At 43.8% G+C, this 24,269-nt stretch overlaps 1 protein-coding gene across 4 annotated transcripts in view; it reads left to right on the top strand.

Moving 5' to 3' along the window:
- asph (aspartate beta-hydroxylase) overlaps positions 1–24,269 on the top strand; it is a 76,755-nt gene that overhangs the window by 34,848 nt on the left and 17,638 nt on the right. For all 4 annotated transcript variants that reach the window (XM_058413392.1, XM_058413390.1, XM_058413389.1 and 1 more), the window contains 3 exons: positions 11,688–11,741; positions 12,956–13,018; positions 13,616–14,662. In XM_058413392.1, coding sequence (XP_058269375.1) covers positions 11,688–11,741; positions 12,956–13,018; positions 13,616–14,662 — 1,164 coding nt within the window. The remainder of the gene's footprint in view (positions 1–11,687; positions 11,742–12,955; positions 13,019–13,615; positions 14,663–24,269) is intronic.

Raw genomic sequence — 24,269 nt, 5'->3', positions numbered from 1 at the left:
GATGTGATGTGAAGGTGATGTGAAGGTGATGTGATGTGTAGATGATGTGATGTGAAGGTGATGTGATGTGTAGATGTGAAGGTGATGTGATGTGTAGATGATGTGATGTGAAGGTGATGTGATGTGTAGATGATGTGATGTGAAGGTGATGTGAGGTGAAGGTGATGTAAGGTGATGTGATGTGATGTGAAGGTGATGTGATGTGATGTGAAGGTGATGTGATGTGAAGGTGATGTGAGGTGATGTGATGTGAAGGTGATGTGATGTGGTGGTGATGTGATGTGATGTGAAGGTGATGTGATGTGATGTGAAGGTGATGTGATGTGATGTGAAGGTGATGTGATGTGAAGGTGATGTGATGTGAAGGTGATGTGATGTGAAGGTGATGTGAAGGTGATGTAATGTGAAGGTGATGTGATGTGAAGGTGATGTGATGTGAAGGTGATGTGATGTGAAGGTGATGTGATGTGAAGTGAAGGTGATGTGATGTGATGTGAAGGTGATGTGAAGGTGATGTGATGTGAAGTGAAGGTGATGTGATGTGATGTGAAGGTGATGTGATGTGAAGGTGATGTGAAGGTGATGTGATGTGATGTGATGTGAAGGTGATGTGATGTGATGTGATGTGAAGGTGATGTGATGTGAAGGTGATGTGAAGGTGATGTGATGTGATGTGAAGGTGATGTGATGTGAAGGTGATGTGAAGGTGATGTGATGTGAAGGTGATGTGAAGGTGATGTGATGTGAAGGTGATGTGAAGGTGATGTGAAGGTGATGTGATGTGAAGGTGATGTGATGTGAAGTGAAGGTGATGTGATGTGAAGGTGATGTGATGTGATGTGAAGGTGATGTGATGTGATGTGAAGGTGATGTGATGTGATGTGAAGTGAAGGTGATGTGATGTGAAGGTGATGTGAAGTGAAGGTGATGTGATGTGATGTGAAGGTGATGTGATGTGAAGGTGATGTGATGTGATGTGAAGGTGATGTGATGTGATGTGAAGGTGATGTGAAGGTGATGTGATGTGATGTGAAGGTGATGTGAAGGTGATGTGATGTGAAGGTGATGTGATGGTGATGTGAAGTGAAGGTGATGTGATGTGAAGGTGATGTGAGGTGATGTGAAGTGAAGGTGATGTGATGTGAAGGTGATGTGATGTGAAGGTGATGTGAGGTGATGGTGATGTGAAGGTGATGGTGATGTGAAGGTGATGTGATGTGAGGTGATGGTGATGTGAAGGTGATGGTGATGTGAAGGTGATGTGATGTGAAGGTGATGTGATGTGAAGGTGATGTGATGTGAAGTGAAGGTAATGTGATGTGAAGGTGATGTGATGTGATGTGAAGGTGATGTGATGTGAAGGTGATGTGATGTGAAGGTGATGTGATGTGAAGGTGATGTGAGGTGATGGTGATGTGAAGGTGATGTGATGTGAGGTGATGGTGATGTGAAGGTGATGGTGATGTGAAGGTGATGTGATGTGAAGGTGATGTGATGTGAAGGTGATGTGATGTGAAGTGAAGGTAATGTGATGTGAAGGTGATGTGATGTGATGTGAAGGTGATGTGATGTGAAGGTGATGTGATGTGATGTGAAGTGAAGGTGATGTGATGTGAAGGTGATGTGATGTGATGTGAAGGTGATGTGATGTGTAGATGATGTGTAGATGATGTGAAGGTGATGTGATGTGTAGATGATGTGTAGGTGGTGTGTAGGTGATGTGATGTGAAGGTGATGTGATGTGAAGGTGATGTGATGTGATGTGGATGTGATGTGATGTGTAGATGATGTGAAGGTGATGTGATGTGAAGGTGATGTGAAGGTGATGTGATGTGAAGGTGATGTGATGTGATGTGAAGGTGATGTGAAGGTGATGTGATGTGATGTGATGTGAAGGTGATGTGATGTGAAGGTGATGTGATGTGAAGGTGATGTGAAGGTGATGTGATGTGATGTGAAGTGAAGGTGATGTGATGTGAAGGTGATGTGAAGGTGATGTGAAGTGAAGGTGATGTGATGTGATGTGAAGGTGATGTGATGTGAAGGTGATGTGATGTGATGTGAAGGTGATGTGATGTGATGTGAAGGTGATGTGAAGGTGATGTGATGTGAAGGTGATGTGATGGTGATGTGAAGTGAAGGTGATGTGATGTGAAGGTGATGTGAGGTGATGTGAAGTGAAGGTGATGTGATGTGAAGGTGATGTGATGTGAAGGTGATGTGAGGTGATGTGAAGTGAAGGTAATGTGATGTGAAGGTGATGTGATGTGATGTGAAGGTGATGTGATGTGAAGGTGATGTGATGTGATGTGAAGTGAAGGTGATGTGATGTGAAGGTGATGTGATGTGATGTGAAGGTGATGTGATGTGTAGATGATGTGTAGATGATGTGAAGGTGATGTGATGTGTAGATGATGTGTAGGTGGTGTGTAGGTGATGTGATGTGAAGGTGATGTGATGTGAAGGTGATGTGATGTGATGTGGATGTGATGTGATGTGTAGATGATGTGAAGGTGATGTGATGTGAAGGTGATGTGAAGGTGATGTGATGTGAAGGTGATGTGATGTGATGTGATGTGAAGGTGATGTGAAGGTGATGTGATGTGATGTGAAGGTGATGTGATGTGAAGGTGATGTGATGTGATGTGATGTGAAGGTGATGTGATGTGATGTGAAGGTGATGTGATGTGAAGGTGATGTGATGTGAAGGTGATGTGATGTGATGTGATGGTGATGTGAAGGTGATGTGATGTGATGTGAAGGTGATGTGATGTGATGTGATGTGAAGGTGATGTGATGTGAAGGTGATGTGATGTGATTTGAAGGTGATGTGATGTGATGTGAAGTGAGGTGATGTGATGTGAAGGTGATGTGATGTGAAGGTGATGTGATGTGAAGGTGATGTGATGTGATGTGAAGGTGATGTGATGTGATGTGAAGGTGATGTGATGTGATGTGAAGGTGATGTGATGTGAAGGTGATGTGATGTGAAGGTGATGTGATGTGATGTGAAGGTGATGTGATGTGAAGGTGATGTGATGTGATGTGAAGGTGATGTGATGTGAAGGTGATGTGATGTGAAGGTGATGTGATGTGATGTGAAGGTGATGTGATGTGAAGGTGATGTGATGTGATGTGATGTGAAGGTGATGTGATGTGAAGGTGATGTGATGTGAAGGTGATGTGATGTGAAGGTGATGTGATGTGAAGGTGATGTGATGTGATGTGAAGGTGATGTGATGTGATGTGAAGGTGATGTGAAGGTGATGTGATGTGATGTGAAGGTGATGTGATGTGAAGGTGATGTGATGTGAAGGTGATGTGATGTGATGTGAAGGTGATGTGATGTGGATGTGATGTGATGTGTAGATGATGTGAAGGTGATGTGATGTGAAGGTGATGTGATGTGATGTGAAGGTGATGTGATGTGAAGGTGATGTGAAGGTGATGTGATGTGATGTGAAGGTGATGTGATGTGAAGGTGATGTGAAGGTGATGTGAAGGTGATGTGATGTGATGTGAAGTGAAGGTGATGTGATGTGAAGGTGATGTGATGTGAAGGTGATGTGATGTGATGGTGATGTGAAGGTGATGTGAAGGTGATGTGATGTGATGTGAAGGTGATGTGATGTAAGGTGATGTGATGTGATGTGAAGGTGATGTGATGTGATGTGAAGGTGATGTGATGTGATGTGAAGGTGATGTGATGTGATGTGAAGTGAGGTGATGTGAAGGTGATGTGAAGGTGATGTGATGTGAAGGTGATGTGATGTGAAGGTGATGTGATGTGATGTGTAGATGATGTGAAGGTGATGTGATGTGAAGGTGATGTGATGTGATGTGAAGGTGATGTGATGTGAAGGTGATGTGATGTGAAGGTGATGTGATGTGAAGGTGATGTGATGTGATGTGATGTGAAGGTGATGTGATGTGATGTGAAGTGAAGGTGATGTGATGTGATGTGAAGTGAAGGTGATGTGATGTGAAGGTGATGTGATGTGATGGTGATGTGATGTGAAGGTGATGTGATGTGTAGGTGATGTGATGTGAAGGTGATGTGATGTGAAGGTGATGTGATGTGAAGGTGATGTGATGTGAAGGTGATGTGAAGTGAAGGTGATGTGATGTGAAGGTGATGTGATGTGATGTGAAGGTGATGTGATGTGAAGGTGATGTGATGTGATGTGATGTGAAGTGAAGGTGATGTGAAGTGAAGGTGATGTGAAGTGAAGGTGATGTGATGTGAAGGTGATGTGATGTGAAGGTGATGTGATGTGATGTGAAGTGAAGGTGATGTGATGTGAAGGTGATGTGATGTGATGGTGATGTGATGTGAAGGTGATGTGATGTGAAGGTGATGTGATGTGATGGTGATGTGAAGGTGATGTGAAGGTGATGTGATGTGATGTGAAGTGAAGGTGATGTGATGTGAAGGTGATGTGATGTGAAGGTGATGTGATGTGATGGTGATGTGAAGGTGATGTGAAGGTGATGTGATGTGATGTGAAGGTGATGTGATGTAAGGTGATGTGATGTGATGTGAAGGTGATGTGATGTGATGTGAAGGTGATGTGATGTGATGTGAAGGTGATGTGATGTGATGTGAAGTGAGGTGATGTGAAGGTGATGTGAAGGTGATGTGATGTGAAGGTGATGTGATGTGAAGGTGATGTGATGTGATGTGTAGATGATGTGAAGGTGATGTGATGTGAAGGTGATGTGATGTGATGTGAAGGTGATGTGATGTGAAGGTGATGTGATGTGAAGGTGATGTGATGTGAAGGTGATGTGATGTGATGTGATGTGAAGGTGATGTGATGTGATGTGAAGTGAAGGTGATGTGATGTGATGTGAAGTGAAGGTGATGTGATGTGAAGGTGATGTGATGTGATGGTGATGTGATGTGAAGGTGATGTGATGTGTAGGTGATGTGATGTGAAGGTGATGTGATGTGAAGGTGATGTGATGTGAAGGTGATGTGATGTGAAGGTGATGTGAAGTGAAGGTGATGTGATGTGAAGGTGATGTGATGTGATGTGAAGGTGATGTGATGTGAAGGTGATGTGATGTGATGTGATGTGAAGTGAAGGTGATGTGAAGTGAAGGTGATGTGAAGTGAAGGTGATGTGATGTGAAGGTGATGTGATGTGAAGGTGATGTGATGTGATGTGAAGTGAAGGTGATGTGATGTGAAGGTGATGTGATGTGATGGTGATGTGATGTGAAGGTGATGTGATGTGTAGGTGATGTGATGTGAAGGTGATGTGATGTGAAGGTGATGTGAAGTGAAGGTGATGTGAAGTGAAGGTGATGTGAAGTGAAGGTGATGTGATGTGAAGGTGATGTGATGTGAAGGTGATGTGATGTGATGTGAAGTGAAGGTGATGTGAAGTGAAGGTGATGTGAAGTGAAGGTGATGTGAAGTGAAGGTGATGTGATGTGAAGGTGATGTGATGTGAAGGTGATGTGATGTGATGTGAAGTGAGGTGATGTGAAGGTGATGTGATGTGAAGGTGATGTGATGTGATGTGAAGGTGATGTGATGTGAAGGTGATGTGATGTGATGTGATGTGATGTGATGTGAAGGTGATGTGATGTGAAGTGAGGTGATGTGAAGGTGATGTGAAGGTGATGTGATGTGAAGGTGATGTGAAGGTGATGTGATGTGATGTGATGTGAAGGTGATGTGATGTGATGTGAAGGTGATGTGATGTGATGTGAAGGTGATGTGATGTGATGTGAAGGTGATGTGATGTGAAGGTGATGTGATGTGATGTGAAGGTGATGTGATGTGATGTGAAGGTGATGTGATGTGAAGGTGATGTGAAGTGAAGTGAAGGTGATGTGATGTGAAGGTGATGTGATGTGAAGGTGATGTGATGTGAAGGTGATGGTGATGTGAAGGTGATGTGATGTGAAGGTGATGTGATGTGAAGGTGATGTGAAGGTGATGTGATGTGATGGTGATGTGATGGTGATGTGATGGTGATGTGAAGGTGATGTGATGTGATGGTGATGTGATGTGATGGTGATGTGATGTGAAGGTGATGTGATGTGATGGTGATGTGATGGTGATGTGAAGGTGATGTGAAGGTGATGTGATGTGAAGGTGATGTGATGTGAAGGTGATGTGATGTGATGGTGATGTGATGTGATGTGAAGGTGATGTGATGTGATGGTGATGTGATGTGATGTGATGGTGATGGTGATGTGAAGGTGATGTGAAGGTGATGTGATGTGATGGTGATGTGAAGGTGATGTGAAGGTGATGGTGATGTGAAGGTGATGTGAAGGTGATGTGATGTGATGTGAAGGTGATGTGAAGGTGATGTGATGTGATGTGATGGTGATGTGAAGGTGATGTGAAGGTGATGTGATGTGAAGGTGATGTGATGTGAAGGTGATGTGATGTGAAGGTGATGTGATGTGAAGGTGATGTGAAGTGAAGGTGATGTGATGTAAGGTGATGTGATGTAAGGTGATGTGATGTGATGTGATGTGATGTGATGTGAAGGTGATGTGAAGGTGATGTGAAGGTGATGTGAAGGTGATGTGAAGGTGATGTGATGTGATGTGATGTGATGTAAGGTGATGTGATGTGATGTGATGTGATGTGAAGGTGATGTGAAGGTGATGTGATGTGATGTAAGGTGATGTGATGTGATGTGATGTGAAGGTGATGTGATGTGATGTGAAGGTGATGTGAAGGTGATGTGATGTGAAGGTGATGTGATGTGATGTGAAGGTGATGTGAAGGTGATGTGATGTGAAGGTGATGTGATGTGAAGGTGATGTGATGTGATGTGAAGGTGATGTGAAGGTGATGTGATCTGTGAGAGTAAAACTGTGGAGATAAACACCAGTTCAGTTCTTCAGTTAATGAATCATTCGGTGCTGCTGAACAGACCTTTCAGAAACTTTCAGTCAATTCAATTTCAATTCAATTTATTTTGTATAGCGCCTTTTACAATGAACACTGTCTCAAAGCAGCTTTACAAAAGAAGAAAGGTGATGTCAGTGTTTGTATTTGTTTATAATCCATGAAGTTTTCTCGACTCTGCCCATGCTGCAGTGTTATTATTGCCTTTGAGGAACTACTCATGGAAATCAAGACAGATGGCTGTGTGCCTGACACCTTTCAGCCTCCCTCTCGCAGCCTCCCTCTCGCAGCCTCCCTCTCGCAGCCTCCCTCTCGCAGAAGTATAAACCAGGCTTTTGTTGTGTCCACTACAGCAGGGTTCAGTCCACTTGCTTTGCTTGTTTGCTTTTCTCACTTTAACTTTACTGTATAACTTTCCTTCAGCTCTGGTTTCCTATTAAACCTCACCTTTAACTTTCTCTCCCTCTCTTTTTCCAATTTCCTGCTTCACCACCATGTCTTCCATTTCTCCTTCCCTCTGTTCTCCTCTCTCTCCCTTTCTCTGTTCCACATTTGAATAGGCCTGACTCGAGACGGCAGTACAGAAAGTTCTGAGTCCCTCGAGGAAGTGCTCGATATTTTAGCTGAAGAAGGTTCTGATTGGTTTCAAGGGTTCTTCACATTCCTCTATGACGTTATGAGTCCGTTTGAAACGGTCGAGGACGATGAATCTGAAGCTGCGACAGACGACGTTTCCGGCGCGTCTCAGACCGAAGGGGTTCAGGGTCAAAAGACATACGTCATTTTAGGACTGCAGAACCAGTAATTTTGATTTCTACACACACTCTCACACACACACACACACACACACACACACACACTCTCTCTCACACACACACACACACACACACACATACTACTTCTGAAGGAGATTTTCTTCTCAGATTCTCCGATGTTTTTTTATTTCCAGTCACTTCACAGGACTTGTTGAATTGTTGAGATGTTTTTCAGCTGTAAATATTCTGTATAAATCCTGGCTCTTTGTCTTCTGCAGAACTTTTATAGAAACCATTTAATGATGTAAACATGGCTTCATCTGCAGACGAGGCCTGTGCTGAGATTTAATCCTTATACACTACCGTTACTGCTGACTTTATTATCCCAGGTTACGGCTCTGTATTTATCATATCTCAGCAGTAACTAATTCAGGTTCATCAGCTTGACCTTCATGTGACCTTCTTCATCTACTCTCCATGTCATGTTTCAGCTGAGAAATGAACTCGCTTCAGCTTCGCAAATTTCTTCTGATTCCCATTAGAACAGATAGACTAATGTTTCTACACTGAAGTGTTATCATCTCTCCATTTCTGGAGCTCATAATGAGCTTTTTCTACACACACACACTGCTTCAATTCCCTATCCAGGAGTGCAGTGTTGAGGTTGTGCATATTGAAGCTGTAGATTATCTGAACACCTTTTCTGAGGAACTCCTCCACACTTCCACATTTCTGCTCCTGCCATGTTTCTGCTTCTCACCTTACTCCTGAACCTGATTTTAAAGCCCAAACACACAACTGCAGGATTCAGGTTTTTCTGTTCAACACATTTAACAGGATTCCTGTGATGATCTTGTGGATCATTTCATCACTTTAACGAGCTTCAGAGCAATAACGAGTTTCCAGGTGACATTCAACCTACACTGTGTGTGTTTATTAACTCTCTAGTGAAGGTTATTAACTGGACTCTAACCTTCTCTCTCTCTCTCTGATGGTTTTCAATCTCTTTGAGACTTTGTGCTTTACTTTATTTTTTATTTTATTTTTTTTTATCAAAAATCGGAATGTTTTAAACACATTACTGCTGCTGTAGTGACCTCACACTGACCAGTAGATAAAGGAACAAAAACAGACTGCTGACCTCATGTCCTGCTGATTTCAACCTCCGAAAAAACACTCAGTATGAGATTATTACATCACCACAGCATCTAAAGTCTTAGTGTTTTAATGAAAGATTCAGGCTTTAAAATACTTGAAGAGCTGGGTTTAAATTCACACTTAAATCTGGAGGAGACGACTGAGACAGTAACTATGAGCGTTGTTGTTGTTGTTGTTGTAGTAAAGTGGCAGGTCTGCTTCTGGATGTTTTTTTAATAATATTTAGTTTGTAGCCTCACTTTAAAATCCTGAAGCAAAGATTTATGGAATAAACACATGAACACACTCGAGTGAGGAGATACGCTGTTCTCAACAACAATAATAATAGCTATAATTCTCTGATCCTGAAGGCACCTTCCAGGCGTGTGGTGATGTTACTCCACCACAGTGAAGGTTTGATCCGTATCTCAAACGCACATTCTATTTAAAATACGACCATATGATTTAATTTGACATGATGTCGTTGGTCTTCACGTCCTTGTTATCTGGCAGAGGAGATGATGGTGTCAGGAGCGTTACTGTGAGGTTTATTCAGGGTGTATGTTTGTTTATTTACCGTGTGTGTTTTTTCCTTCATGTACCAGAGGAGAAACCTGGACATTTGTCCAAGAAAAGAGGTATTTTAATGAATGTAGTGTTTGGTGTGAGAGTGTCTGCTGCTGCATGGTGATGGTTTGGAGTTTCGATGCTCATTAACATATCTGTGTCTGGAGGATCTGCTTTAACGTGCATCCATTTGAAGTTCTGCGATTTCCTAACCATCAGACACGATGTGCTTCATTTATTCATTTATAAAGTTTAAGAGGCTTTCACACTGGCCGTTCAGTCCAAAACGGCACGACTCGCACCATGGTGATGTGAACGCTGTGGTGTGGAGCAGGAAGTGAGTGTCGCACTGACCCGAGAAGATCTGAGCTTACTTTCACCAGAACTGTGCTGAGATTCTGTCAATGTGAACACAGTTTATAATCTACACTTAAAATAACCTGTGTGTGTTTTAGTCCATGACAACATGGTCAGTAAGACACATGCATTATGAGGGTCAGCAGAGCGCTGTGAGGGTCAGCAGAACACTGTGAGGGTTCACACCACAATAATGAAGAGCGGAAATATCTTGGCTGGTGTGGTGTGTTCTGTGTGTGTTTGTGGTGATGTAATGCTGAAGGCAAACACACCAAGGGTTGATAGACTCCACACCAGCGCTGTAGGAGACACCAGGTAAAAAACACACTTGGATTTGGACCTTCAGCAAAGTGTGAAAACCTGCTAAAGTAACTGGAGCTGTTGAAGGTTTTGTGGGTTGACGTCCTGGCTGATGTCAGAGGTGTGTGACAGGTGATAGAGGAAGGACATCTCTCACACAACCAGTGTAACAGTACCTCTCACAGCTTGTGTTTGTGTGTGTTGAGGTTTACAGATCAGGACAGTAGCATCTCATCAGGATTCTCCACCACCACAGCAGCCTGTGGCAGTGATGTAACTCGACTAATCAGAGGAATGGACTAGATCAGAAAGGGTTAAATAAAAGTTCTGCAGTGAATCTACAGGTTTCAGAGGCGTGAGAGTTGTCCAGCTTTAATCTGACTAAACTCTGCTGATTTGCATGAACAGCCTGTGTGTGGTGTTTAAACACTGATGACATCATCAATAAGACTCTCGCTCTGTAGAACAATCTCACGCCAAAGATGTTGGTCTGAAACTGAGAGAAGCTCTTAAAGAGCAGCTGACCATCATCCATGAGAGAGTGGAGGCCAGGAAGATCGCTAAGATGGCTCTGGCAGAGGTGAGGAGCATCCTGGCCAAGGAGGAGGAGAAGTTCCTGGAGCAGATCAGAGTGGAGTCTGAGCTTAAAGACTGGGAGAGAGCCGAAGCTCGACTCAGAGAGGAAGGAGAATGGATCAAGAGGGAGGATGTGGAAAAGGCCATGGAGAAGATCAGAAGAGAGGAAGAGGTGAGAGAGAGAAAGGCAGAGAAGGTAAAAACACAAGAACAAGAGGAAAAGAAAGAGAAGAAAACTCTCAATAAAGCTGCTGAGGAACCTGAGAAAGACAGGAAAGAAGCTAAAAAGCCCAAAAAGAAGCAGTGAGATGTCATTAATGTAGAGATCAGTTGACAGATGTGTGATGAGCGTCTCGTCTCGTCTCCCCTCGTCTCGTCTCGTCTCGTCTCTGGATCGTTCAGTCTTCCTGTATGAACAGGTTTATAGTGCAAAAGAAATTGAAATATTTTACACATTAAATAAAAACCTAATGATCCACAGAGCAACAATTTTACAGAAAATAAGACTTAACTGTCAGAAAGTGTGAACATAATGAAGATAATAGATAATAAAACATCATAAAGTTTAGATTTCTCATGGTGTGGTTCTGCTGCTTCTACACCATGACTTTATGAATGAATTTTAAAGCTGTTTTTTTTTGTTTGTTTCCTTTTCCTCTGTGTGTATTACACTCTACTCTTTGACTCCAGGTCTGCTTTTACTGAAATAAATAAAATAAAATAAAATGACTGGGTTTTTTCACTGAATGAGTACTTTGAGACTTTAACTGATGATGATGATGATGATGATGATGATGATGATTATGAAGGTGCAGTCAGACTGAACTGTGTTTTTGAAGACAGAGACTTTATAATGTAAAATACCTGACCTGTCCTTTCTCTGAACCTCTTTCATGTCCATAAATAAAAGTGTGTGGAACAACAGTGGACCAAACAGACCATGTGTTTATTTAGAGTTTGAGAGTTGAGGTTCTGATGGATAATGATGGTTTCTGTGGGATAATGATGGTCATGTGATGCGTCATTTCATTTGAACAAATCTATCTTCACTGCATTGAGAGCCGTGTTTAAGATGTCCTTCCTCATGTTTGTACATCCACGTGTGAAACCTTTAGGACTGATGGAGAAACCTGATGTTCCGGCCTCGGGACCGTCCACTCCTGCTGAAGGTAAAAATTACACAAACATCTTTAGAGTTCATTATTCATTAAAACAGAGTTGTGTAGAATATTTCTAATTGTTTATGGTATGAAATATTTAAAACTGTGTGTGTGTTCACACTTGCTTAGAAACGTCTGTCTTTATCATGTATCAGACACTGTGTTGATGAGCAACACACACTTCACACACCCTGTGTGTTCTGAGAAGGTTTCCTCATCCTTTGTGCTTAACGCTCTGAATATCTAATGTCTGTGATTCAAACAGCGGGGTTTTGTCCTCAGAGTTAAGAGTGTGTAGTGGTGGAATCTTCATGCATTCCACATTTCACTTATTTTCCTCTTCCAACACTTGGCCTGCAGCAGATTGTCACTGATTCATGCTGAAATAGAGTTAAAGGAGAATTTCACTTCCAGAAGAAAACTCTACAGATCACCCCCACCCCCAACCTCATCATCCAAGATGTTCATGTCTTTCTTTCTTCACTGGTAAAGAAATGTTTTTTGTTTTTTGAGGAAACAATTTCAGGATTTTTTCTCCATATAGTAGACTGCAGTGGTGGCCGTGAGTCTGACCTTCCAGAATGCAGTTTAAATGCAGCTTCAGAGAGATCTAAACCTCCATTCCAGCCCAGGAAGAAGACTCTTATCTAGACACACCATTGCTAATTTTCTTAAAAAAAAAAAAAAATAGACTTTTTAACCACAAAAGCTCTTCTAGCTCCACCTACGTCACGCGTGACCATTCCACGCTACAGACCCAAAGCGAATGTGTAAAGAAAGTGCAAATAAATCAAACGCTCTTCACTAACAAGAAGGTACATAGAACTTTGTGTCGTTCCACACGCAACAACTCTGGAGTACTCCCCCTTCTCCACACGTGTAAACACTGGGTCTGTAGCTCCGCCTACGTCACACGTGACCTTTCGACGTGATTATGTAGTATGTAGCGTCGTGGACGTGCATCCCAGAGCTACATGTAGAAAAATCCTGAAATGCTTTCCTTAAAAAAACATCATTTCTTTATGACTGAAGAAAGAAAGACATGAAGATCTTGGATGACTGGGGGTGAGGACATGATCTGTAGAGTTTTGTTCTGGAAGTGAACTTCTCCTTTAACACCACTAATCTGTTAAACCACACAAACTGTTCTGAGAATGAAAGTATTGATTATTCTGATAAATGAAAATGATGAACTTGTAGCTGCTCATATGTCTGATCTCCAGAGCCTGTGGTAGAGGAACAGATCCACGCTGCTTATGTTGAAGAAACAGCTCAGCTTCCTCCAGGTAACACTAACCACAGATCTAATGCTGATCTTGTGATCTTAAACAAGTGGTGTGACGTGAACATTAGAAACGATAAATTCTAATATAAATCTGACTTTATCTCCAGATTAGACACACATCTCCGCCGCAGACCTGGAACACTGAGTTTCATGTTGTCTGATTTAAACACAGTATTTTCTACATGGATATCAGGACAATTTTGAAATGTTCTGATCAAAACATCCAGCCAGCCATGCCACTGCCAAACTCACTGAAATCACATGTTACTGAATTCTGATGTTTGATGTGAAGATGGCTGAAGCTCTTGATGGTATCTGGATGAAGTGATTTATTTTTCTGCTGCCACATGATTGGATGGTCAGATCATTTAATAAATGTGGAGGTGTAGAGCTGTTTGGTCAGTTCAGTATGAAAGAGTTGTTCATGTAGCCAGGCTTTTACATTTCTACACCAGTCCTAGGAGATCTCTCCACAAATGCAGTATTGATGATGTTTGAACAAAAAGGTTCATTGGTAGAAATCTATTGTGATGTAGAAATGATTATTCTATTCTAATCAATAAACACAATGTTAAGAAAATTAAACTGTGTCCCTCAGAGCCCAAAGCCGTGGAGGAAGAGGAGCCCGAGGCCGTGGAGGAAGAGGAGCCCGAGGCCGTGCAGGAAGAGGGGCCCGAGGCCGTGGAGGAAGAGGGGCCCGAGGCCGTGGAGGAAGAGGGGCCCGAGGCCGTGGAGGAAGAGGGGCCCGAGGCCGTGGAGGAAGAGGAGCCCGAGGCCGTGGAGGAAGAGGGGCCCGAGGCCGTGGAGGAAGAGGGGCCCGAGGCCGTGGAGGAAGAGGGGCCCGAGGCCGTGGAGGAAGAGGGGCCCGAGGCCGTGGAGGAAGAGGGGCCCGAGGCCGTGGAGGAAGAGGGGCCCGAGGCCGTGCAGGAAGAGGGGCCCGAGGCCGTGCAGGAAGAGGGGCCCGAGGCCGTGCAGGAAGAGGGGCCCGAGGCCGTGCAGGAAGAGGGGCCCGAGGCCGTGCAGGAAGAGGAAAAACCTCAGATTGAAGAACAAGAAGAGGATCCTGAAGATGAGCCTGAAGTGGTTGAGGATGAGGTAGTAGAAGAAGCTGTGCTTGTTAATAAGGCCATCAATGAGGCAGTTGAGCAACCTACCCCTGCTGAGGAAGCAGCTGAAGTGGAAGTTGAAGAACCTGCCCTGCCTGAGGAAGCTGTTGCTATGGAGGAAGCAGCTCTTGATGAAACTGTGGAAGAAGCTGCTCTAGTTGAGGAGGTAGTTGAAGAAGCTGCCTATGTTGAAGAGGCTGTAGAAGAGATATTCTCTGTTGATCAGACAGAAGAGGCAGCACCAGTAGAAGTAGTTGAGGAAATAGTGGAAGAAGGAGCAGCATCTGAAGGAACAGTAGAACAATCTGCCCCTGTAGAAGTTGTAGAAGAGGCAGCTCCTACACATGAGGCAGTTTCAGTTGAGGAAGTAGTGGAGGAGCTTTCACTAGTGGAAGAGGCCGTGGAGGAAGTGGCGCCTGTTGAAGAAACAGTAGAAGAACCTGCTACTTTGGAAGAGGCTGCAGAAGAGCTGGATCCTGCAGAGAAAGTGATGGAGGAGGCCTTAACAGAAGAGCCTGAAGTTGCAGAAGAAGAGCAGGGTGAGTATTCTGTTTAAACTACATTAAGATGTTGATCAGGTCACAGAGGAGATACTGTGGTTCCTCCTCATGATATTTGCACAGTTTGCAGTTTGAAGAACATCTAAATCATTTCATCTTATTTCTTCATCACACAACAGTGTAGAGTAGATCACACTGGTCACACAGTAGCTCCTGGTATCAGACATTAATGACATTGGTATCAGACATTAGGATCAGACGTTGGTATCAGATGTGTCAGATGTTGGTATCAGACATTGGTATCAGATGTGTCAGATGTTGGTATCAGATGTGTCAGATGTTGGTATCAGATGTGTCAGACGTTGGTATCAGATGTGTCAGACGTTGGTATCAGACGTTGGTATCAGATGCGTCAGACGTTGGTATCAGACGTTGGTATCAGATGCGTCAGATGTTGGTATCAGACGTTGGTATCAGATGTATCAGACGTTGGTATCAGACATTGGTATCAGATGTGTCAGATGTTGGTATCAGACGTTGGTATGAGACGTTGGTATCAGATGTGTCAGATGTTGGTATCAGATGTGTCAGACGTTGGTATCAGACGTTGGTATCAGATGCGTCAGATGTTGGTATCAGACGTTGGTATCAGATGTATCAGACGTTGGTATCAGACATTGGTATCAGATGTGTCAGATGTTGGTATCAGACGTTGGTATGAGACGTTGGTATCAGATGTGTCAGATGTTGGTATCAGATGTATCAGATGTTGGTATCAGACGTTGGTATCAGATGTGTCAGATGTTGGTATCAGACATTGGTATCAGATGTGTCAGATGTTGGTATCAGACGTATCAGACGTTGGTATCAGATGTGTCAGATGTTGGTATCAGACGTTGGTATCAGATGTGTCAGACGTTGGTATCAGACGTTGGTATCAGATGTGTCAGACGTTGGTATCAGATGTGTCAGACGTTGGTATCAGATGTGTCAGACGTTGGTATCAGATGTATCAGACGTTGGTATCAGACGTTGGTATCAGATGTGTCAGATGTTGGTATCAGACGTATCAGACGTTGGTATCAGATGTGTCAGATGTTGGTATCAGACGTTGGTATCAGATGTGTCAGACGTTGGTATCAGATGTGTCAGACGTTGGTATCAGATGTGTCAGACGTTGGTATCAGATGTATCAGACGTTGGTATCAGACGTTGGTATCAGATGTGTCAGACGTTGGTATCAGACGGGTCAGACGTTGGTATCAGACGGGTCAGACGTTGGTATCAGACGTGTCAGACGTTGGTATCAGACGTGTCAGACGTTGGTATCAGACGTTGGTATCAGACGTGTCAGACGTTGGTATCAGATGTGTCAGACGTTGGTATGAGACGTTGGTATCAGATGTATCAGACGTTGGTATCAGATGTGTCAGATGTTGGTATGAGACGTTGGTATCAGATGTGTCAGACGTTGGTATCAGACGTTGGTATCAGACGTTGGTGTCAGACGTTGGTATCAGACGTTGGTATCAGACGTTGGTATCAGACGTTGGTATCAGACGTGTCAGACGTTGGTATCAGACGTGTCAGACGTTGGTATCAGATGTGTCAGACGTTGGTATCAGATGGGTCAGACGTTGGTATCAGATGTGTCAGATGTTGGTATCAGACGTTGGTATCAGATGTGTCAGACGTTGGTATCAGATGTGTCAGATGTTGGTATCAGATGTGTCAGACGTTGGTATCAGACGTTGGTATCAGATGTGTCAGATGTTGGTATCAGATGTGTCAGACACTGGTATCAGACGTTGGTGTCAGACGTTGGTATCAGACGTTGGTATCAGATGTGTCAGACGTTGGTATCAGATGTGTCAGATGTTGGTATCAGATGTGTCAGACGTTGGTATCAGACGTTGGTATCAGATGTGTCAGACGTTGGTATCAGACGTTGGTATCAGATGTGTCAGATGTTGGTATCAGACGTATCAGACGTTGGTATCAGATGTGTCAGACGTTGGTATCAGACACTGGTATCAGATGTGTCAGATGTTGGTATCAGACGTTGGTATCAGATGTGTCAGATGTTGGTATCAGATGTGTCAGATGTTGGTATCAGATGTATCAAAGGTTGGTGTCAGACGGTGGTATCAGATGTATCAGGTTGGTGTCAGACGTTGGTATCAGATGTATCAGATGTTGGTGTCAGATGTATCAGAGGTTGGTGTCAGATGTATCAGAGGTTGGTGTCAGATGTATCAGAGGTTGGTGTCAGATGTATCAGAGGTTGGTGTCAGACGTTGGTATCAGATGTATCAGATGTTGGTGTCAGACGTTGGTATCAGATCTATCAGAGGTTGGTGTCAGACGTTGGTATCAGACGTTGGTATCAGATGTGTCAGACGTTGGTATCAGATGTGTCAGATGTTGGTATCAGATGTGTCAGATGTTGGTATCAGATGTGTCAGACACTGGTATCAGACGTTGGTGTCAGACGTTGGTATCAGACGTTGGTATCAGATGTGTCAGACGTTGGTATCAGATGTGTCAGATGTTGGTATCAGATGTGTCAGACGTTGGTATCAGACGTTGGTATCAGATGTGTCAGACGTTGGTATCAGACGTTGGTATCAGATGTGTCAGACGTTGGTATCAGATGTGTCAGACGTTGGTATCAGATGTGTCAGACGTTGGTATCAGACGTGTCAGACGTTGGTATCAGACGTGTCAGACGTTGGTATCAGACGTGTCAGACGTTGGTATCAGACGTTGGTATCAGACGTTGGTATCAGACGTTGGTATCAGATGTGTCAGACGTTGGTATCAGATGTGTCAGACGTTGGTATCAGATGTGTCAGACGTTGGTATCAGATGTATCAGACGTTGGTATCAGATGTGTCAGATGTTGGTATCAGACGTTGGTATCAGATGTATCAGACGTTGGTATGAGACGTTGGTATCAGATGTGTCAGATGTTGGTATCAGATGTGTCAGATGTTGGTATCAGACGTTGGTATCAGATGTGTCAGATGTTGGTATCAGACGTTGGTATCAGATGTGTCAGATGTTGGTATCAGACGTTGGTATCAGATGTGTCAGATGTTGGTATCAGATGTGTCAGATGTTGGTATCAGATGTGTCAGATGTTGGTATCAGATGTGTCAGATGTTGGTATCAGACGTTGGTATCAGATGTGTCAGATGTTGGTATCAGACGTTGGTATCAGATGTGTCAGATGTTGGTATCAGACGTTGGTATCAGATGTGTCAGACGTTGGTATCAGATGTGTCAGACGTTGCTATCAGACGTTGGTATCAGACGGGTCAGACGTTGGTATCAGACGGGTCAGACGTTGGTATCAGACGTGTCAGACGTTGGTATCAGACGTGTCAGACGTTGGTATCAGACGTTGGTATCAGACGTGTCAGACGTTGGTATCAGATGTGTCAGATGTTGGTATGAGACGTTGGTATCAGATGTGTCAGACGTTGGTATCAGATGTGTCAGACGTTGGTATCAGATGTGTCAGATGTTGGTATCAGACGTTGGTATCAGATGTATCAGACGTTGGTATCAGACGTTGGTATCAGATGTGTCAGACGTTGGTATCAGATGGGTCAGACGTTGGTATCAGATGGGTCAGACGTTGGTATCAGATGGGTCAGACGTTGGTATCAGATGGGTCAGACGTTGGTATCAGACGTTGGTATCAGATGTGTCAGATGTTGGTATCAGATGTGTCAGACACTGGTATCAGATGTGTCAGACGTTGGTGTCAGACGTTGGTGTCAGACGTTGGTGTCAGACGTTGGTGTCAGACGTTGGTGTCAGACGTTGGTATCAGACGTTGGTATCAGATGTGTCAGACGTTGGTATCAGATGTGTCAGACGTTGGTATCAGATGTGTCAGACGTTGGTATCAGATGTGTCAGACGTTGGTATCAGATGTGTCAGACGTTGGTATCAGACGTTGGTATCAGATGTGTCAGACGTTGGTATCAGATGTGTCAGATGTTGGTATCAGACGTATCTGACGTTGGTATCAGACGTATCTGACGTTGGTATCAGACGTATCAGACGTTGGTATCAGATGTATCAAAGGTTGGTGTCAGACGGTGGTATCAGATGTATCAGGTTGGTGTCAGACGTTGGTATCAGATGTATCAGATGTTGGTATCAGATGTATCAGATGTTGGTATCAGATGTATCAGAGGTTGGTGTCAGACGTTGGTATCAGATGTATCAGATGTTGGTGTCAGACGTTGGTATCAGATCTATCAGACGTTGGTGTCAGACGTTGGTATCAGACGTTGGTATCAGATGTGTCAGATGTTGGTATCAGATGTGTCAGATGTTGGTATCAGATGTGTCAGACGTTGGTATCAGACGTTGGTATCAGATGTGTCAGACGTTGGTATCAGACGTTGGTATCAGATGTGTCAGACGTTGGTATCAGACGTTGGTATCAGATGTGTCAGATGTTGGTATCAGACGTTGGTATCAGATGTGTCAGATGTTGGTATCAGACGTATCTGACGTTGGTATCAGACGTATCAGACGTTGGTATCAGATTTGTCAGACGTTGGTATCAGATTTGTCAGACGTTGGTATCAGATGTGTCAGATGTTGGTATCAGACGTTGGTATCAGATGTGTCAGACGTTGGTATCAGATGTATCTGACGTTGGTATCAGATGTATCTGACGTTGGTATCAGACGTTGGTATCAGATGCATCTGACGTTGGTATCTGACGTTGGTATCAGACGTTGGTATCAGACGTGTCAGACGTTGGTATCAGACGTGTCAGACGTTGGTATCAGACGTGTCAGACGTTGGTATCAGACGTGTCAGACGTTGGTATCAGATGTGTCAGACGTTGGTATCAGATGTGTCAGACGTTGGTATCAGATGTATCAGACGTTGGTATCAGATGTATCAGAGGTTGGTGTCAGATGTATCAGAGGTTGGTGTCAGATGTATCAGAGGTTGGTGTCAGACGTTGGTATCAGATGTATCAGATGTTGGTGTCAGACGTTGGTATCAGATCTATCAGAGGTTGGTGTCAGACGTTGGTATCAGACGTTGGTATCAGATGTGTCAGACGTTGGTATCAGACGTTGGTATCAGATGTGTCAGACGTTGGTATCAGATGTGTCAGATGTTGGTATCAGATGTGTCAGACGTTGGTATCAGACGTTGGTATCAGATGTGTCAGACGTTGGTATCAGACGTTGGTATCAGATGTGTCAGACGTTGGTATCAGATGTGTCAGACGTTGGTATCAGATGTGTCAGACGTTGGTATCAGACGTGTCAGACGTTGGTATCAGACGTGTCAGACGTTGGTATCAGACGTGTCAGACGTTGGTATCAGACGTTGGTATCAGACGTTGGTATCAGATGTGTCAGACGTTGGTATCAGATGTGTCAGACGTTGGTATCAGATGTGTCAGACGTTGGTATCAGATGTATCAGACGTTGGTATCAGATGTGTCAGATGTTGGTATCAGACGTTGGTATCAGATGTATCAGACGTTGGTATGAGACGTTGGTATCAGATGTGTCAGATGTTGGTATCAGATGTGTCAGATGTTGGTATCAGACGTTGGTATCAGATGTGTCAGATGTTGGTATCAGACGTTGGTATCAGATGTGTCAGATGTTGGTATCAGACGTTGGTATCAGATGTGTCAGATGTTGGTATCAGATGTGTCAGATGTTGGTATCAGATGTGTCAGATGTTGGTATCAGACGTTGGTATCAGATGTGTCAGACGTTGGTATCAGACGTTGGTATCAGATGTGTCAGACGTTGGTATCAGACGTTGGTATCAGATGTGTCAGATGTTGGTATCAGACGTTGGTATCAGATGTATCAGACGTTGGTATGAGACGTTGGTATCAGATGTGTCAGATGTTGGTATCAGATGTGTCAGATGTTGGTATCAGACGTTGGTATCAGATGTGTCAGATGTTGGTATCAGACGTTGGTATCAGATGTGTCAGATGTTGGTATCAGACGTTGGTATCAGATGTGTCAGATGTTGGTATCAGATGTGTCAGATGTTGGTATCAGATGTGTCAGATGTTGGTATCAGACGTTGGTATCAGATGTGTCAGACGTTGGTATCAGACGTTGGTATCAGATGTGTCAGACGTTGGTATCAGATGTGTCAGATGTTGGTATGAGACGTTGGTATCAGATGTGTCAGACGTTGGTATCAGACGTTGGTATCAGATGTGTCAGACGTTGGTATCAGATGTGTCAGACGTTGGTATCAGATGTGTCAGACGTTGGTATCAGATGTATCAGACGTTGGTATCAGATGTGTCAGATGTTGGTATGAGACGTTGGTATCAGATGTGTCAGACGTTGGTATCAGATGTGTCAGATGTTGGTATCAGATGTGTCAGACGTTGGTATCAGACGTTGGTATCAGATGTGTCAGACGTTGGTATCAGATGTGTCAGACGTTGGTATCAGATGTGTCAGACGTTGGTATCAGATGTGTCAGACGTTGGTATCAGACGTTGGTATCAGATGTGTCAGACGTTGGTATCAGACGTGTCAGACGTTGGTATCAGACGTTGGTATCAGATGTGTCAGACGTTGGTATCAGACGTTGGTATCAGATGTGTCAGACGTTGGTATCAGATGTGTCAGACGTTGGTATCAGATGTGTCAGACGTTGGTATCAGATGTGTCAGACGTTGGTATCAGACGTTGGTATCAGACGTGTCAGACGTTGGTATCAGACGTTGGTATCAGATGTGTCAGACGTTGGTATCAGACGTTGGTATCAGATGTGTCAGACGTTGGTATCAGATGTGTCAGACGTTGGTATCAGATGTGTCAGACGTTGGTATCAGATGTGTCAGACGTTGGTATCAGACGTTGGTATCAGATGTATCAGACGTTGGTATCAGATGTGTCAGACGTTGGTATCAGACGTTGGTATCAGATGTGTCAGACGTTGGTATCAGATGTGTCAGATGTTGGTATCAGACGTATCTGACGTTGGTATCAGACGTATCTGACGTTGGTATCAGACGTATCAGACGTTGGTATCAGATGTATCAAAGGTTGGTGTCAGACGGTGGTATCAGATGTATCAGGTTGGTGTCAGACGTTGGTATCAGATGTATCAGATGTTGGTATCAGATGTATCAGATGTTGGTATCAGATGTATCAGAGGTTGGTGTCAGACGTTGGTATCAGATGTATCAGATGTTGGTGTCAGACGTTGGTATCAGATCTATCAGACGTTGGTGTCAGACGTTGGTATCAGACGTTGGTATCAGATGTGTCAGATGTTGGTATCAGATGTGTCAGATGTTGGTATCAGATGTGTCAGACGTTGGTATCAGATGTGTCAGATGTTGGTATCAGATGTGTCAGATGTTGGTATCAGATGTGTCAGACACTGGTATCAGACGTTGGTGTCAGACGTTGGTATCAGACGTTGGTATCAGATGTGTCAGACGTTGGTATCAGATGTGTCAGATGTTGGTATCAGATGTGTCAGACGTTGGTATCAGACGTTGGTATCAGATGTGTCAGACGTTGGTATCAGACGTTGGTATCAGATGTGTCAGACGTTGGTATCAGATGTGTCAGACGTTGGTATCAGATGTGTCAGACGTTGGTATCAGACGTGTCAGACGTTGGTATCAGACGTGTCAGACGTTGGTATCAGACGTGTCAGACGTTGGTATCAGACGTTGGTATCAGACGTTGGTATCAGATGTGTCAGACGTTGGTATCAGATGTGTCAGACGTTGGTATCAGATGTGTCAGACGTTGGTATCAGATGTATCAGACGTTGGTATCAGATGTGTCAGACGTTGGTATCAGACGTTGGTATCAGATGTGTCAGACGTTGGTATCAGACGTGTCAGACGTTGGTATCAGACGTTGGTATCAGATGTGTCAGACGTTGGTATCAGACGTTGGTATCAGATGTGTCAGACGTTGGTATCAGACGTTGGTATCAGATGTGTCAGACGTTGGTATCAGATGTGTCAGACGTTGGTATCAGACGTTGGTATCAGACGTGTCAGACGTTGGTATCAGACGTTGGTATCAGATGTGTCAGACGTTGGTATCAGACGTTGGTATCAGATGTGTCAGACGTTGGTATCAGATGTGTCAGACGTTGGTATCAGATGTGTCAGACGTTGGTATCAGATGTGTCAGACGTTGGTATCAGACGTTGGTATCAGATGTATCAGACGTTGGTATCAGATGTGTCAGACGTTGGTATCAGATGTGTCGGACGTTGGTATCAGATGTGTCAGACGCTGGTATCAGATGTGTCAGATGTTGGTATCAGACGTTGGTATCAGATGTGTCAGACGTTGGTATCAGATGTGTCAGACGTTGGTATCAGACGTTGGTATCAGATGTATCAGATGTTGGAATCAGACATTGGTATCAGATGTGTCAGACGTTGGTATCAGATGTGTCAGACGTTGGTATCAGATGTATCAGATGTTGGAATCAGACATTGGTATCAGATGTGTCAGACGTTGGTATCAGATGCATCAGACGTTGGTATCAGATGTGTCAGACGTTGGTATCAGATGTGTCAGACGTTGGTATCAGATGTGTCAGACGTTGGTATCAGATGTGTCAGACGCTGGTATGAGACGTTGGTATCAGATGTGTCAGACATTGGTATCAGATGTGTCAGACGTTGGTATCAGATGTGTCAGACGTTGGTATCAGATGTGTCAGACGTTGGTATCAGATGTGTCAGACGTTGGTATCAGACGTTGGTATCAGATGTATCAGACGTTGGTATCAGATGTGTCAGACGTTGGTATCAGATGTGTCAGACGTTGGTATCAGACGTGTCAGACGTTGGTATCAGACGTGTCAGACGTTGGTATCAGACGTGTCAGACGTTGGTATCAGACGTTGGTATCAGACGTTGGTATCAGACGTTGGTATCAGACGTGTCAGACGTTGGTATCAGACGTGTCAGACGTTGGTATCAGACGTGTCAGACGTTGGTATCAGATGTATCAGACGTTGGTATCAGATGTGTCAGATGTTGGTATCAGACGTTGGTATCAGATGTATCAGACGTTGGTATGAGACGTTGGTATCAGATGTGTCAGATGTTGGTATCAGATGTATCAGATGTTGGTATCAGACGTTGGTATCAGATGTGTCAGATGTTGGTATCAGACGTTGGTATCAGATGTGTCAGATGTTGGTATCAGACGTTGGTATCAGATGTGTCAGATGTTGGTATCAGATGTGTCAGATGTTGGTATCAGATGTGTCAGATGTTGGTATCAGACGTTGGTATCAGATGTGTCAGACGTTGGTATCAGATGTGTCAGACGTTGGTATCAGATGTGTCAGACGTTGGTATCAGATGTGTCAGACGTTGGTATCAGACGTTGGTATCAGATGTATCAGACGTTGGTATCAGATGTGTCAGACGTTGGTATCAGATGTGTCAGACGTTGGTATCAGATGTGTCAGACGCTGGTATCAGATGTGTCAGACGTTGGTATCAGATGTGTCAGATGTTGGTATCAGACGTTGGTATCAGATGTGTCAGACGTTGGTATCAGATGTGTCAGACGTTGGTATCAGACGTTGGTATCAGATGTATCAGATGTTGGAATCAGACATTG

Source organism: Hemibagrus wyckioides, linkage group LG17 (assembly GCF_019097595.1).
Source record: "Hemibagrus wyckioides isolate EC202008001 linkage group LG17, SWU_Hwy_1.0, whole genome shotgun sequence".
Lineage (NCBI taxonomy): Eukaryota > Metazoa > Chordata > Actinopteri > Siluriformes > Bagridae > Hemibagrus > Hemibagrus wyckioides.
The sequence above is the reverse complement of the archived record's forward strand: the minus strand, read 5'-3'. Positions and strand labels throughout refer to the sequence as shown.